Here is a 16,513-nt window from a genome sequence, read left to right on the forward strand (position 1 = left end):
GCATATTTGGATACATTTAACGATCCACCTTGCAATCCCAGCCTTGGAGATGGGATTACCCTTATGCAGTGGGGAGAAAGCTACATACAGTTTTGTTTTGCGAAAGGATTTGGTTCCGTCAATGTAATAAAGCAGGGCTCTTTACATCAGGGTGTGTGGAGCTCTCAGCTACGGAGTCCAGGTTTGGAAAAAACACTGGTAAGTCCATTGACTGGTTAAGATGAAATGGAGAGATGACTTTAGGAAGGAATTTTGGGTATGTTCTGAGAACCACTTTGTTACGATGTAATTGTAAGAATGGTTCAAGCCTGGATCTCACTTACTCTTCTAAGAGAGGTGATGGCAATAAGGAAAGCTACTTTCCATGTGGGGAACTGCAGTTCACATTTATGTAAAGGTTCAAAAGGGGGTCCATTGAGCCTGGTAAGAATATTTAGATTCCACACGGGAGAGAGTTGTAACCTAGGAGGAATGATTCTTTTCAGGCCCTCCATTAAGGCTTTAATTGCAGGGACTCTAAAAAGTGACAAGTGTTGTCTGTTTTGCAGATAAGCAGCAAGGGCTGCTAAATCTAAAAGTATAGATGAGTATGCTAGATTACATTTTTGCACGTGCAGTAGGTAGCAAATGATATTCTGGATGGAGGCATCCAGTGGATCAATATGGTTCTTGGTGCAGTAAATGACAAATCTTTTCCATTTTGCAGCATAGCAAGCTCTAGTACTAGGCCGTCTGGCTTCTTTAATGATGTTCATACAGTCCAGTGGTAGGTTAAGGTAACCGAACTCTAGGACTTCAGGAGCCAGATCACCAGATTCAGCTGACCTGGATCTGGATGTCTGATGTCTCCATAGTTCTGCGTTAGCAGGGATGGGGACAGGTGTAGTTTTTGGTGCGGAACTAGTGAGTTCCAACAGTGTTGGGAACCATGGTTGGCGTGCCCATGTGGGAGCTACTAAGATTAGTTTGAGAGACTGTTGTTGGAGCTTGCGTACCACTAGTGGAATCAGTGGGAGTAGCGGAAAAGCATACGCAAATCTGCCTGACCAGTTCATCCATATCGCATTGCCCTTGGACAATGGGTGTGGAAACCTGGCGGCGAAGGTTGGGCATTTTGCGTTTGTGTGTGGCGAACAGATCTATGTCTTGTTGGCCCCACATTTGGAAAAATGGCAGAAGAACTTGGGGATGTAGTTACCATTCGTGAATCTGTTGTGTTTGTCGACTTAACAGATCCGCCATCTGATTGTGAACTCCTGGAAGGTGTTCGGCAAGTAGATATATATTTTGTGGGATGGCCCATCTCCAAATGCTCTGTGCGAGCTGGGACAGCTGCAGAGAATGTGTGCCTCCTTGTTTTTGTATGTAGTGCATGGCTGTCATGTCCGTCCGGATCAGAACAGCTTTGTTTTGTACATGTACTTGGAATGATTTTAAAGCTAGAAATATTGCTAGTAGTTCCAAATGATTGATGTGGAGTACTTTTTGTTGAGTGGTCCACTTGCCTTGGGTTGTATGTCAGCGGAGATGGGCTCCCCATCCTGTGAGTGATGCGTCTGTCGTGAGTAGTATCTGTGGAACAGGTTCGAGGAACGGCCGCCCTTTGGACAAGTTTTTGTGTTCCACCACTGCAGAGAGCGATGTGTGCGGCTGTCGACCAACACCAGATCTGTAAGTTGACCTTGAGCCTAATTCCACTGATGTGCTAGACATTCCTGTCAGGAGCGCATTTGAAGTCTTGCATAAGATACAATAAAAATGCAAGATGCCATCATGCCTATGAGTTTCATGAACACTATGGCTGGGAGAGAGTGTTGGGCTTGAAATTTTGTGAGGAGGGATTGTATGCTGGCTATCCTGGCTGGACTGGGATATGCTAGAGCTGTGGAGGTGTTTATTGTGGCCCCCAGATATTGGTGTATATGAGAGGGCTGGAGATGTGACTTGGTGTAGCTGACTGTGAACTCCAAGTTGTGTAATGTTTGGATGGTTTGGTGAGTGTGTTGAACACATTGGTTGAATGACTTGGCTTTTATTAGCCAGTCGTCCAGATATGGGAAGACATGAATCTGTTGTCTTCTCAGATGTGCTGCTACTACCGCAAGACATTTTGTGAATACTGTGGGTGCGGTGGGGACTCTGAATGGAAGGACTGAACTGATAGTGCTGACCGTCCACTACAAACTTTAGATACTTCCTGTGAGCAAGATACATGGGTATGTGGAAGTAAGCGTCCTTGAGATCTAGTGTGGCAAGGAAATCACCTTGTTGTTGCAGCGGGAGCACTAGTTGGAGCGTGGTGTGTGAGGGCACTAAAGGACACAGATTGATCTTCCTTTCTCCCTTTCTATGGGTTCTCCATTCCTAGGACTCTTTTCTCTTTCCTTTTTTTCCTCTAATTTTATATGGGTGACTTTTGCACCCTAAAGCATGAGTGGCATGCTTAATGACTCCCTTGATCATTGGCAATATTTGCACTGTCTTTTGGGACTGTTCGAATGTATCCAAAAGGAAGTCCTCCTCTGCTGTGTCTGAGTGCATTGTGACACCATGATAAACAGCAGCCATATTAAGCAGTTGTCCAAAACCAATACTATCGTCTGGGGGGAGATGGTTTTGAGGGGTATGGCTGGGGGCTTGGGAGGTCTGGTAGATCTGTTGGGACAGGGTACTCCCAATCATCTTGTGGTGGGTCGTCTGGATCTGTGAACGGGTCATTTGGGTCACCCCCCCACCCCTTGGTCATCATCATCTGGATGTGGTTGACAAGTTACAGGCAGAGGTGGTGTAACAGATTTAGGGAGAGGAGGTGGGTTAGAAGGATGTACAGGCGAAGGAGGCATAGGTGATGTAGCAGAGTTTTTTTTCACAGGCACTGGAGTGGCAGGTGCTGTGTCCCAACTTCCTCTTCTTACATGGCATAACTGTGACATGTCCTGTTTCAGGATTAATAGAAATCTTTTTCTGCCTAGGATCGACAGGATCCGGGTGAAAAAGTTACTCTTGCTCGGGAACCACCTTCGGTGCTGATTTTTTAGGTTCCGAGCGTGGCTGGTGTTGAGTTTTATGGTCTTTGGCCTTAGGAGGCGTGAGAGTCCTTAGGCTTGTCTTTTGGTTCCGGGGGTCTTGGTTTTGGAGCCGAAGCGGGATCTTTAGGCTTGGAAGCGTTCGAAGCCTGCTTATCCACAGACCTAGAGATCTTCGGGCCGATTTGTCTTTGGAGGTGGAAGGCATCGGAACCTATTTCAGAGCAGAGTGTTGCTTTGGCTTCGGTGCCGAAGGTGCCGGCGGGACGATTACGTGAGGTTTGCTAGGTCCCAAGCTACCGGAAGGCTGGTCTTTTTGCTTTGGAGCCGGGCCTGGAGGCGGGGCTTCTGAAGTGTGTTTTCAGGAGCGACTGGGGCGAACAGGCGAAGTCTTGACTTGTGCCTTCGGTGTTGGTGGTGGGGTTGGGGTAAGGGCAGTAGTACTCACTCGTTGGCCAGGAGTGATAAGGTAGTCTGCCTCTGACACGATTGAGAGCTTCGGAATCTTCTTCCGGGACATCCGGGCCTTCGTCGAAGATGTCCTCTGGTTCCAGAGCTGATCTCTGCGCCATGATGCGACGTCGAGCCCTTCGATCTCGAATAGTCTTCTTCGATTGAAAGGATGCGCAGGCTGGACAGCTTGACTCGTCGTGTTCAGTTGAGAGGCACAGGTTGCAGACCCTGTGATGGTCACTGTGCGGGAATTTTGCTCCACACTGGGGGCATTTTTTGAATGGCGTCCTTTCCATGAGCTGTAGGCCTTACGGCGTGGATAGGCCCAGTGGCCTGCGTCGACGACCGGAATCGAGCCGATGAAAGGTGTGTCGAAGATGAAGATGTTCCAAGTAAATCCGAAGAGTTTGTGGAAGATTTGCGCATCGAAAAAGTTTGAAATGGAGAATTCGAACCAGAGCGCAAAAGCTGCATCCGAACCCAATGGCGGAAAAAAACAATTAAGGATGGAGTCGATGCCCATGCGCGCCATCGTCCAAGGGAGGAGTCACCTATCTCGTGACTACAAAGACTTCTTCTAAGACAAAAATGTGCAAGCATCCGAGTCCAACACCAGATGGCGATCTAATGCAAGTGTGTGATCTGCAGCTCATAGGTCTCAAACATCATGGTAGAAGGCATCATCAGTGTAACTTGGGTGGGGGGGAGTGAAGGTGTTTACCATCATCAGTAGTGCACTTTGCTCTGGCACAGGTTCAGAGTCAGAACAAAAGAGATAAAGGAGCTTCTGCTGATAGCTCTGACACAGTAGAGCCAGAGGGTTAGATCTGTTGTACTTTTGTAATTTCTTAGCACACATTAACAAAATTAGCTCGAGCTCGGGCGGTTGTCAGCTCAGAGTCTGATATGGGCATAAGCGCATGATCATTCCTTCACATCAGTGTTATCAGAACCACATCATCCTTCGGTGGTGTCCAGGTGGCAAGAATCTGTGTGGGCAGAGACCAGACTGCGATAACACAATTGGAGGCCTCTGCAGTTACTTGGAGCCCTAAGGTGTATTAGAAGTTGCCAGAAACTTACTGAGTATTTGTAACATGGCCTCCTTGAAGGCCTCTTCTTGCTATATGTTCATGACAGCTAGGGAAGCTTTGAGCAGGTCAGGATCATCTGAGGAATCTGCTCAGGGACCGGCAACCGACAGATGGGAGTTTTGAATCTTTACACCCTGGTGCTTTCTAACTGGAGTCAGAGTGACAGTATGGGGTCAGATCTTACTTTGCTTTTTATGCTTGTGTGTGGACTTGGGATTTACCCTAGGTCTTAAAGAGGCAAGTGGAAAGATTAAGGAAACAGCCCCAGGACAGAGCTGAGGCCAAGAACCTGAAAGAGGCAAGGTACCTACACAAAGACTGCAACTTGCATTCAGCTTTGAGTGCTCATCTTGAATGGCCTTCAGGTGGATGAGGGAACACTTAACACATGAAAGTTGTGTCTGGAGTTAAAGCGCCAAAGACACAGTGTGCAGATCAGTGACGACCAAGATCTGCTTTCAGCAGTTACAGCACAACTTAAAAACCTCTTATTTTGAATGGGCCATTGTTCCTTAAAATATTGAAATCTGAAGACCCGACAATTTTGAGAAAATAACTCCATATTCATTTCAGAAGATGGTCATGGAAAGGACACAATTACAGTGTGCAGCAGTAATGCTTACATGTGGATGTGGTTCTGCTCAGTCACTTCTGGGACAGTATGCTACAAAAACATACTTCATATATTAATATACCAACCATTCAATCACTAAAACGAGAAAGCACTAAATCGATTTGAACATTGCTTTGAAACTACATGACGCACAAATGGTTACATTATAATGTACCCCAGAATTAAAACCAATTTAAGTAATAAAAACAAACTGTTAGAAGTCATTAGGAATTTATTTACACAATTGTTAAGGTACACAAATACAGTGGCAATACAAATGAGTTAGAGATATCGGTTACCAATACAGTACACAGGTTTATACAGACATTCTAGATACATTTCTTGAAGTGGCAATGAGGGAGATTTAACTATTGTGAAAAGGGCAAAATCTGTCCACAACCAAAAACAGTTCTACACTTGCATTTGAGCGCACTCAAACAGTACACAGCTAAGGATCAGACTACATGGAGGAAGGTAAAGATTGCCTTTAATCTCTTGCGAGTATAACATCATACGTCACAGATATTTACATAGAAAGCACGCCTGACGCTAGTGCACATGCCTAAAGTGATAACATCTCTGTATGAAAAGATCTATGCACAATTCCCAACAGACCAAACGTTCCATTTTTTGTATGCACTTCAGACAGCATACAGGTTCCCATACTCCTGAGCACTCCCAAGGACCCAGGCATTGCTCTGAAATAGACTGACTGGAAATGACAGACAGGAATCATTTGTGCCTTTGAATGTGCGGAGTCAGTTAAAGGACAAGAAACAAACACTGGAACAGCAACAGAAAACAATACACATTCGTAAAACACTTGATTATACTAACTGTAAGAACATTTTAGAAAACCAGTTTAATCTGCCATATTTTAACTTGGGGAGGAAAGTCTTCGGTCCAGAAACAAAGTCATACCAATGCATGGTTACAGTGCATTCCCTTCAATACTGAAAGAGGGTTTCATGGGGCAAGGAAGAGAACAGGAGGGGTAAATTTGTGGATGTTGCAGGAAGACAAATTGTTTAGTTTCACCCTTCATATGAATGTTTTATAACTACAATTTTTAATCTGGATTCCACTATTTATGTGAATTGGTGCCCATACTTGGGCCACTTTCACTTATCACCAACTCAATCAAGAATTTGGCAATGCTACTTTCCAACACCCATTAACTATACAGAGAATAAAAAAAAAGAAAAAACTGAATTCCCCTGATGCAGATCTTGGATTACAGCGAGACATCTCGTTGGGCCTGCACAGCGTCTGCTCCAATTCCACCTTTCCACACAAGGGATTTTGTTAAGAAGCATTGGTCCTTAGTCCTGCTTTAAAGGTTGACCTGAATTAGCAACGAGTACCAGCAGGATTCAACGCCAGCACCTACTGCATAAACGGCAGTGCCTGCAACCCTACCACAATATGAACTGCAGACTTTGGCTGTAATGGAGATAATGTGGTTCTGAGCAAATCACCCTGTAGAAAACATTTAATTGGAACTAAAAAGATAAGGTCATATGTGAAATCACTGATCTATACTCTTCACATGCTTCTTGAGCTAGCAGACATTTAGCAAATTCAAATAACCATCTGCCCACTATTTACTGTACTAGGAACAATGTCTTTCAGAATCGCAGATTTAGACACAGAATTTAGCAATCCTTGGTAGTTGATTGCAAAGCTATGAAACAAAGTCAAAGGAATATGTAGACATTTTAAAATAAAAAAACATTTGAAAAAATAAGATCATACAAAAAGTAGTTTAAATAAAATCTGATCGCTTCAGTTCACAAACACGCTCCAATCCTCCTGTGTAATGAATTTAGCAGAAATTTCAAGTCATTTTAGCTTTACTTCAGGTTTTTCAAATTCTAAATTTTTACAGTGAATAGTAAAAGACTGACAAGCCAAATAGTTTAGCAAAATGATATAAAACTCTTAAACAACGTAAAAGATTTATAGTTACAGTAGAACAATAAAAAGGGCTACTGTCTACCGCCCGTGGAGGAAAACTAAAATGGCTATTCTGTATTCGGCGGAAAACCATTGAGATGCCTCTTAGCAGCCCTCTTGCTACAGAGTTTCATTTTAGGGCATCAAAGTTTGTGTTCAAAGCTTCCCGCGATGGCAGCTGCGAGTTTGTCCATTGTCCCTTGAGCATCTTTGTAAAAGGCATGGCGAGCTCCAGGTGAATTGTTCAGTCCTGTTTTTGCTAGTAAAGCCATTGGTAAGATACTAGATCAGCCATGCACGATCTGCCCTCCGCGGCAGAGCTGCTCTCATCGGTGAACAGCAGACTGAAGTCCACTAGGCGCTACTCGGCCGGGGATCTGCGAGTCAAAGAACATGTTAGAATCAGTAAAAATCCTAGTAGGATTCTCAGCAGAGGGATTCTCAAAGGAGGGTTCACACTCTGCTCAAACAATAAATACTTCCTTTCATCTTGCATGCATTTCAGTTCGGATCACAAAGTTTAGATGTGATGGCTGTGTGTTGCGGGTACAGGGGATTCTGCAGGAGTAAAGCTATGAATCTGCAAAATGTGGTCACAAGCAGAAGCGCGCTGAAGAAATGCCTACTAAGATCATGCTCAACGTACTCCACAAATCTTTTATGTACCAGATGGACAAGCTATTAAAATGGCTGTTCAAGATCAGATATGTAGCTAAGAATTTACCAGCAGGAAAAACACTTTAGCATTTCATGAGAAGCCTTCAACTTGGAATGACCAGTAACCATGATCTTAGGACAGAAATTTCTTGTAAACAGACAATTTGGAAACAAGAAACAGAATAGAAAGGGAAATTCCACGATCACGAAAAAGATGCACAATTCAAAATAAAGGTATAATTTTACTAAGCCTTGCAAAACAACTGTTTAGGGAAGAGAAGGGTCTTATGCCAAACTTGCTCTTTCTGGAACCAGAAGATAAGAGCTCTAAAATCCAATGCCACACGTAATAAAATTGTGCAATTCCAGGTAAACCTCCTTTGTCCCGTGGCTCCCTTATTAGCCAAAATCAGAAGTGCTTAGAAATGAGATAAAAGGTGGCATTACAGTGGACAATCACATTCTCCAGTACCCACAGGCAGCAAAGAGGAGGATTGCGATGAAGGATAGTATAGGGCTCCCGACTTCCTGTAGCTGCCAAAGGCTCACAACGGGGGAAAAAAAAATCATATGTTTTGCAACATAACCAAAAATGTCGAATTCACTTTAAACCCTCCAACCCACCTACACAGATAGCAACGTGACATAATGAAGAGCAAAAAGCATTACACATGGCAAAATAAATTACAGGAAAATAAGATGAGCTGTAAGTGCTGCATCAAAACATGCAATATTGTGATCATTGCTTGAAATTAATAGAAGCAGTGGGTTTATGGAATCAATACAAATGGCTAATCGCAACTCCAATGAAACTTATTGCAAATTAGATCAACATTCTTCATATTAGCAAAACTCCAGATTGCACCGACTTGCCTGCTTTCATAATATCAAACAGCATCAAAAAATAGATTAGGATTAGATTTTCTAAAAACACTTCATTAGCCTCATAAAGCCAGACGTGTCAGTCTCACAAGGGCAGAGAATTTAATCCAATACGCACTGCTCCACAAGGTTAATGCACAATCACAAAAGAAGAAAATACCCAGAGGAGCAAGTAGTAGGAGAATGAAAGCCAAATGCAAGAGTGCTGGATGCGGCACGTTCCTGGAGTAACAATGGGTGTCTGTGGAACTCATTTGACAGTTGCCAAATTGGACGCAACTTGCGTTCTTCATTTTTCAGCCTTACCGCAAAACAATCTGTACATTTTAGCACTAATGGTTTTCTTATGATTGGTTCCGAATGAAATAGACCATATGAAGTAGACAGATGGTCTGAAATGGTGTTCATAAAAAAAGGTTCTAAATATCGGACTCCAAGTGACATTTAGTCACAGATGGACCAGAACTGGCTGAGTGCAACATTACACTATTTTTGGGACTAGCTAGATTTGGGATAGGACAATCAAGTAGGCAGGGTAGTACAGACCCTTTCTTTAAAGTTCTACTTCCACTTCAAGTTACAGATTTGTTTCAGAGTTCAGCTAGTTTACTTCGTGTGTGCTCTTATTACACCTACCAAGGTATGTAGATCCACAGCCAAACAAATATTTGTGTGATGTACATCACTGTACTCCTTTCCTTTTTAGATGGACTACAGGAGCACAGTTTCTGCCTAGCCCTGTCTTTCAGGGCAATAATATTCTTGTTAAAGGCAGTTCAAATAGATTGTACCCAAAGGCTGCATTTCATATCTGGGTAAAACCACCAGCTCCTGGATCAATAAACAACTCACCCTAGTCAAAACAGTTTTTTTTTAACGATGCACCAATTAACTAAAGCACTGCAAATGTGTGGATCTTTACCAGAATCTCAGCAGTTACCACGTCTATCCCATATTCAGAGAAAAGATTAACTCCAGAGATCATGTACATCAATTACAATCATTTCACATATTGGGCCCCACAGGCTATTGGCCAAGTGTCTACAATTCCATATTACATTCCAACACAGTCTCAAATGGTACACATGGAAGCACAGAAGTCAGCAAAAACAGTTCAGTTGGCTTTACCAATAGGGACCCTGACACGGGTGGTAAATGAATGGTGGGCTTTACACAAACGTTTAGGAGTCTTACCATTTAACAGTAAAGCCCATAAGAACAACAAGCCTAATAAAGTTCAATGTCACGCTAAAAGGATTAACCAAGGTTTTAAGTGCAGATCTACATGCCTTCCAAGGATTAAAAAAATCAACCAAACACATTAAGGAACTGAAAAAGAAATAAGAAAAAAGTAGATAATAAAAAAACAACAGTACATGAAGTAGATATGGCAAAAGTATTGTTGCTCAGATGTTCTAATCCTATGACAAAAGTCAAACATTTGAGTCCTCAAGTATAGCCCGATGCATCACAAATCCATTGCACTGTTAAAACAAAAGTGGCAGCGCTACCAAGCTAAATAGTGCTGCCCACTCTGCCAAGGCGGTGCCACTCTGTCCAGTCATTGAGGGGGACAATTTGCCCACGCTGTTACAGAAAAATATATGAAAAACACTTAGTTTAGCTAGGAGGATGTTTTTACGTAAACATGCAGAGATATCTTGACATTTTCAAGCTCCCAAGATTTTGAATGAGCCCCTAAAATGTTATTTCAGTTTAATAAAAAGGAAAACTGAATATAAACGTCTGACACAAAGAATATTTGCTACAAGTCAGCCAAAGCTTAAACTGGATCAGACAGACAGTATGGCATGCCACAGAAGTGCAGTGATAACAGATTCATGGTAAAGATGTCGAAACAAAAGCACTCTGCCAGTTTAATGCAGCTGCACCGTCTGAGGTCTTTAGTCATGGGTACATGTTATGAGGACAAAGCACAATTGAAGGCGGCCTTAAATCTAGCCTCGGCAACAAAATCCTTTTAGGAATGAATGCGGGCAGTAACGATACAAGGCCCTAGCAAAGCTAGAAACTGTGGGCTTGAGGCCAAATGCCACCACAGAAGACCATCTAGGAACAGCCTGCATCTAGCTCAACAGCAGCAAACCCTCCAGTTGTGGTCATCATCATAAGGAACTTGAATTGCTTAACATAGCTTGATGTTGTATGAAGTTTATGGCAGTGTATCTTGCAGTACAATGGACCGTGGAATAGGGTTTGGCCATTTCTAGTCTTAAAGACCCTACACAGCCTTTTGTATACATTGGAACTCCGATCTAAAACCGCACAAGTGGTAACAAGAGCTTCTATGACTGAGGTACTCAAGACAGATCTCAAGCAGCACATAAAGCTGCATTGGAATAGATGAATGGCGCATGATGGGTGTGAGGTACCACAGGCAGTTGGCATGGATCTGTGACAAATACCCATGGAACTGATCTGAGGCCACGCATGGAGCGAGTCAAATGGTTCTGTATAAGACAATCAGCAGAAATGCAAAGTATCACTCAGAAAATAGAATATTGGCCACGGTAGTGGATGCAGATTTGTTAAGAATATACTAGAGAGGCATATGTGACACCTCTTGAAGCCTTACATATACCAATAACTCTGGCAACTAAGAGAAACAGGTTAGTAAACCTTGAATGGAGATTACTCCAAGTACTGCAATTTCAGTTCACTAACGTAAAGAATAAAAAATAAAAGAAGAACTATGGTGATGGCGACCAAGAGATAGAAGACCGAAATCACCTACTTATGCTTTCACATAAACACTGTTCTCTTAACAGATTTAAGACAAGAATTCAATTTTCAGCATCCTCAAAATTGTTTAAGGTATTGTGAACGTATGGCTCGCATTTAAGCAGTTATTTAAAGTTTTGACAAGTCATAAGGGAAGTATCCACAAAGATAACCTTGATAACCAACATACTGATTTACAACCCTGTAATACCCACTTCTGACTGGATTCCTGAGGCTATCAAAAGAGCAATGCACAGTGATTTGACGGCAGTGCTACTGTACAAGTGATAGTTCATTCCAATTACGCGCTTATGTAAAACAACTGATCATCAAAGCACCATTTTCAAGAGTGAATGGGCAGGAACTGGAAAGCAATGGGAATTCAGTTGATTCTGACAGCCCAAGCCATGAACTGTATGCTTTGAGCTAAGCTCACCAAGCCACTAGAACGCATGGTGTCTGAAGACAGGATGGACATCATACTCACCCAAGGAGGCCTTGAAATGCGACGAGCGGCTACTTGCCATCGTGCTCGGAGGGAGCGCTATTCTGAGGTGGGGAGGGAGGGAAGGGGACGGGAGATAGCCATTTGTAACCATGTAATTGCCCAAAATATCAGGATTTCACAGAAAAAGCAACCACAAAGAACTTCATATTTGTTTAAGATGCTTGACATTTCCCTAGTATCAACAAATAAAATAAACGCATCCAAATTCTACAAAAAAAAAAATTGAGCGCGGAGGAGATTAGGTGTACAAGAGACAGGATCCACGTTGGGGGTGTATGTGTATGAATGGATGGAGCAAGCTGAATCTTAGGTGTGTCTTAAGAAAATGCACAGGCCCAGTGGCTCAAGAGTCTGTGGATGAGGAATAGTGTCATGAATAAAATAGTCAGTGAATCATTGAAACATGTCTGGGTCGAAGGGTGTGCAAGATGTGTTTATCTGTAAGACTGAGGTGAGTCAAAGGCAAATAGAACACCAACAGAGTCAAGTATTACGGAAGGGGGCCATCGGAGCATGGGTACATGTACTGGTGTTGCAAGAACATGCCAGGTGGAAATGGATGGTGCTATGGTTACCTGTTCTGGGGTGAGGGGCTGATTGACGAGATTAGTAACAGGCATCTAGCATCAGTAAGGTCTGCCGAGAAGTTGTGGGAAAACATGCACTGTTCTAGTTGGGACTGCACCAAGTAGCATGTCCAAGAAAAGCCAAATGGTAGCCAAGGAGCGTGGAGGTGGCATATGACTGAGGTGGAGGGACCTGTAGGGCGAAGAACCATGTGCACATGAGGACATTCAGTGGAACATGGAAGTATAGATTTGTAAACATAAGTGGTGTTGGGGGCATGAAAGTTCTATATAAAAAGTGGAGTGGGAGCACATCTGTGCAAAGCCATTGCATGCTGTGGAATTATATAGTTGTGGCCAGTGACTATAAGCCAAGATGGTGATGAATGGGTGGAGGACATATGGTGAGGGACATGTATGGGTATGGCATAATAACGAGGGAAACAGGCTATGATTTCAGAGCATACTAAAGTGTAGTCAAAGCAGTTTCCATTCTAGCCTCTTGGCAGCAATAGTTTTCAGATCACATGGAAAGGAAGCTGGCAGGATGTAGCACTTGCATTTTGAGCAATATATTAAAGATCCTGTTGCCAGTCAAACGTAAATTATCACATCCATGCTGATAACAGCTGTACAAAGCGTTCACCTTGCAATAAATGGTTTTAATGTAATAAATAGGTTTTCCATTTGGAGACTAGCTTCGTGTTTAAATTTGCTAATGGTAAAGCAGCACAAAACATATCAAAGGAACACAAAAGTAAAATGCATTCAGAGCAGACTAATCCTACAGTACATACTTGTACTCTGAAGAACTGACAAGACAACACTACACTAAATGACGTCTACATTTTCATGTTGCCTGTTACCCAAGTGGGTATTAATCACAAAATATAATCACTTTGACTTAGCTAAGTATCTCATGTGCTCCAGAACCAACACCTATTAACTGAACAGTACAGAATATTGCAATTTAGGTTCTAGGACTAAAGAGATGCCCTTGCCGAGCGTGTATAACACATGAATACCAACTCTGGTACAAAATACTAAAGCACTGCATAAGAGTTCTTATATACCGACAGCTACTAATAACGTTCGTTTTCTAGCCCAGGTTCCGTTTTTAAGAAGGAATTTACTGCATACTTCAATTTCTCTGACATGGTTGTAAAAAAAAAAAAAAAAATATATATATATCACTGAAAAAACCATAGGTTTCACATGTTATAGTTAGCTGGACATTTTATTGATAAAAACCAATGAAATTCCCCCGTTATAGTTAGTGCAGGCAACTATAACTCACGCGACCGCAATCCTCTGCTGATGCTAATACTGTATTTAGACACTTATTTGCCCATGTCTTCTTCCATTAAATTTTAGCTATACATATATTACAAATATTTTTTTTTCATAAAGACACATATGTCATCAGCAGAAGATTGCGGTCACGTGAGTTATAGTTGCCTGCACTAACTATAACGGGGGAATTTCATTGGTTTTTTATCAATAAAATGTCCAGCTAACTATAACATGTGTGAAACCTATGGTTTTTTCAGTGAATTTGCAAGGTTTTTTAAATGCTAATTCCTAACTATAACGTGTGTGAAACCTATGGTTTTTTCAGTGAATTTGTACGGTTTTTTAAATGCCAAGTTACTTTACGCCATTCGTGGCGTGCGCGCCCAGTTAACGCAGTTCGTTCCGTGCGCGCACCGCGTGCCCACGTTATGCGGGATGGGCCATGTACGCACGATGCGCTTCGCGCACCGTGCGCACATGGGGGACATATTATGCACATCTTTGTGAAATTTTTTCTTTGTTTATTTCTTACCTGTAATAAGCCATGCACAAATTGTGCCCTTCGGGCACCATTTGCACACGGGGTGGGGAGGGTGTGGATAATTTTTTTTAAACATTTTTTTTACCGTACGCGTACGGTAAGCGTAATCGGCGATTTTCGAAAAAAAAAAAATTTTTTTTTTTGGGCTTGGGGTTTGTTTGGGGACCCCTATATCAATGCTGGGTGGTTAGGATCTCAAGAAACTGCCTCTTTAGACATTTTTGGGCATCGTTTTTGCTGCCCAACTCAGAGAGCGAGAGAGAAAATGGCGGCCGCCGCTTCCTGGTTTCGACCGATTCGAATGTTTACTAAGATCTAACAGCCAATCAAAATCGCGCTCGCGCACGCCACCGTACGCGCACCGTAAGCTGGCTCAGATATATATATTGATTTAAAGGCTATTTTCTCAGAATCTACTGAACAGATTTACACCAAACCTACAAAAGGCACTTCCTTGACCTGAGGACTACCTCTCTGCCAAATTTCAAGTAATTCTGTTCAGCCGTTCGGGCTGTAGCTGTGTCTAAAGGTCCTATGGAAAAATGCATTGGAAAAACGCGTTTTGGGACCCCCCTTTTATCTCAGCCCCCGCTTGACGAATCCCCCCAATACTTTCAGGGTAGGAGCGGAGCGTAGCGCCCCACCTATTTTGAAAAATTCGCGAGGATTCGTCGACCGGCGCCAAAGTTATTCAAAATAGAATGTTGCGGATTTCCTATGGAAACGTGGTCCTAACTATAACTACCTACTGGCGACTGCCAGGAGGATAGAGGGAAGAGATAGAGGGAAGAGATAGAGAGAAGAGATAGAGAGAAGAGATAGAGAGAAGGGATAGAGATAGAGAGAAGGGATAGAGATAGAGAGAAGGGATAGAGATAGAGAGAAGGGATAGAGATAGAGAGAAGGATAGAGATAGAGATAGAGAAGGAATTCTTAACATGTACATGTAAGAATTGAGTGCACTACTTTGACCAGAATGCTTTGCAACTAAGTAAACAGGAAGTAGTTGCAACAGTAGAAATAAATGATGTCTGGTCATGCCCGTTAGTTACCCGTGATCAAGGTTCGAGTTGAGAACCGAAACGCGTTGGGCATAGCTTTGTTTTGTTCGTGAATATGGAATAAATGCAACCTAAAAACAAGCAGATTCTGAGAGTGCGCGTTTTCATTTGACTTCTGGGCTCAGAGGTCACCTGCTTTGATATAGATATATACATATATACATATATATATATATATATAAAAAATTATAAGTTCTCATGACCATGTCAGTGTTCGAACCGAAGGAGGCACCCAGTAGTTCTTCACAGCCATATTAGTTCTAGATTCCTTACCTTAGAATTACCCCCAGGCGTCAGACTGGATCCAGAGAATGTTTTCCTCAGCAGTACCCCCTGCGCGTCAGTAGATGGCGTTAGTCAACGTCGTGGTCGCCGGGATGACGTTGTGGTGCCTACTTCGACGACGCCCCTCCACACTTAGGTCAGTTCTGACACTACTTTCAACGCCAGAGCGCAGAGCCATGAAAGACACCGACCACTTGTGCACCACACTAGGGCCCTGCAAGGGAGTCCCTATCCCTACAAGTCAGTTCGCAGAGAGGGGAGGATGGGTGGGGAGGTAAGGAATCCATAACTAATGTGTCTCTTACAGAAACATCATTACCGAAAGTGAGTAACTTGTTCAGCTGAAAGATTATTACTTCTAGATTCTTTACCTTAGAATAGATACCCCAGCAATACCAAACCCTGAGGAGGGACTGCGAACCAAGTTCGCAACAAAGTCCTGGAGACAAAACGTGCAAAGTAGCCATCCCTGCAGACTTGACTATCCAGGCAGTAATGTCTGGTGAACGTTTGCATAGAAGCCCACGTGGCCGCCTGCCAGATGTCAATGAGTGGGACTCCACGTGACAAAGCAGTAGTTGCTGCCGTAGCTCTAGTGGAAGTTCCTTTTTAGCTAAAGTGTAACAAATCTTTATACAAAGGACGACCCATTGAGACATTTTTTGCACTGCCCGACATTTGTCACCCACAAAGCCAAATAGAGTTGATCATCCACCCGGAAATCCATTCTGCGGTCAAGCTAGAAAGACTGCGCACGTTTTGGGTCCAGACGGGAGAATCTCTTCCTCCTTGGAAAGAGGCGGGATAAAGGTGGGCAGAGTGATATTCTGTCCGAA

At 42.9% G+C, this 16,513-nt stretch overlaps 1 protein-coding gene across 4 annotated transcripts in view; it reads right to left on the reverse strand.

The window, feature by feature from the left end:
* Positions 1 to 5,400: 5,400 nt before the first annotated feature.
* Positions 5,401 to 16,513, reverse strand: part of CSNK1D (casein kinase 1 delta) — a 308,710-nt gene continuing 297,597 nt past the window's right edge. For 2 of the 4 annotated variants that reach the window (XM_085617577.1, XM_085617579.1), the window contains exons 9-10: positions 11,911 to 11,972; positions 5,401 to 7,519 (exon numbers count right to left, since the gene is read on the reverse strand). In XM_085617577.1, coding sequence (XP_085473703.1) covers positions 11,940 to 11,972 — 33 coding nt within the window. In that variant the 3' untranslated portion in view covers positions 5,401 to 7,519; positions 11,911 to 11,939. The remainder of the gene's footprint in view (positions 7,520 to 11,910; positions 11,973 to 16,513) is intronic. The other 2 variants (XM_085617576.1, XM_085617578.1) reach the window with 1 other exon arrangement.

Source organism: Triturus cristatus, chromosome 7, assembly GCF_964204655.1.
Source record: "Triturus cristatus chromosome 7, aTriCri1.1, whole genome shotgun sequence".
Lineage (NCBI taxonomy): Eukaryota > Metazoa > Chordata > Amphibia > Caudata > Salamandridae > Triturus > Triturus cristatus.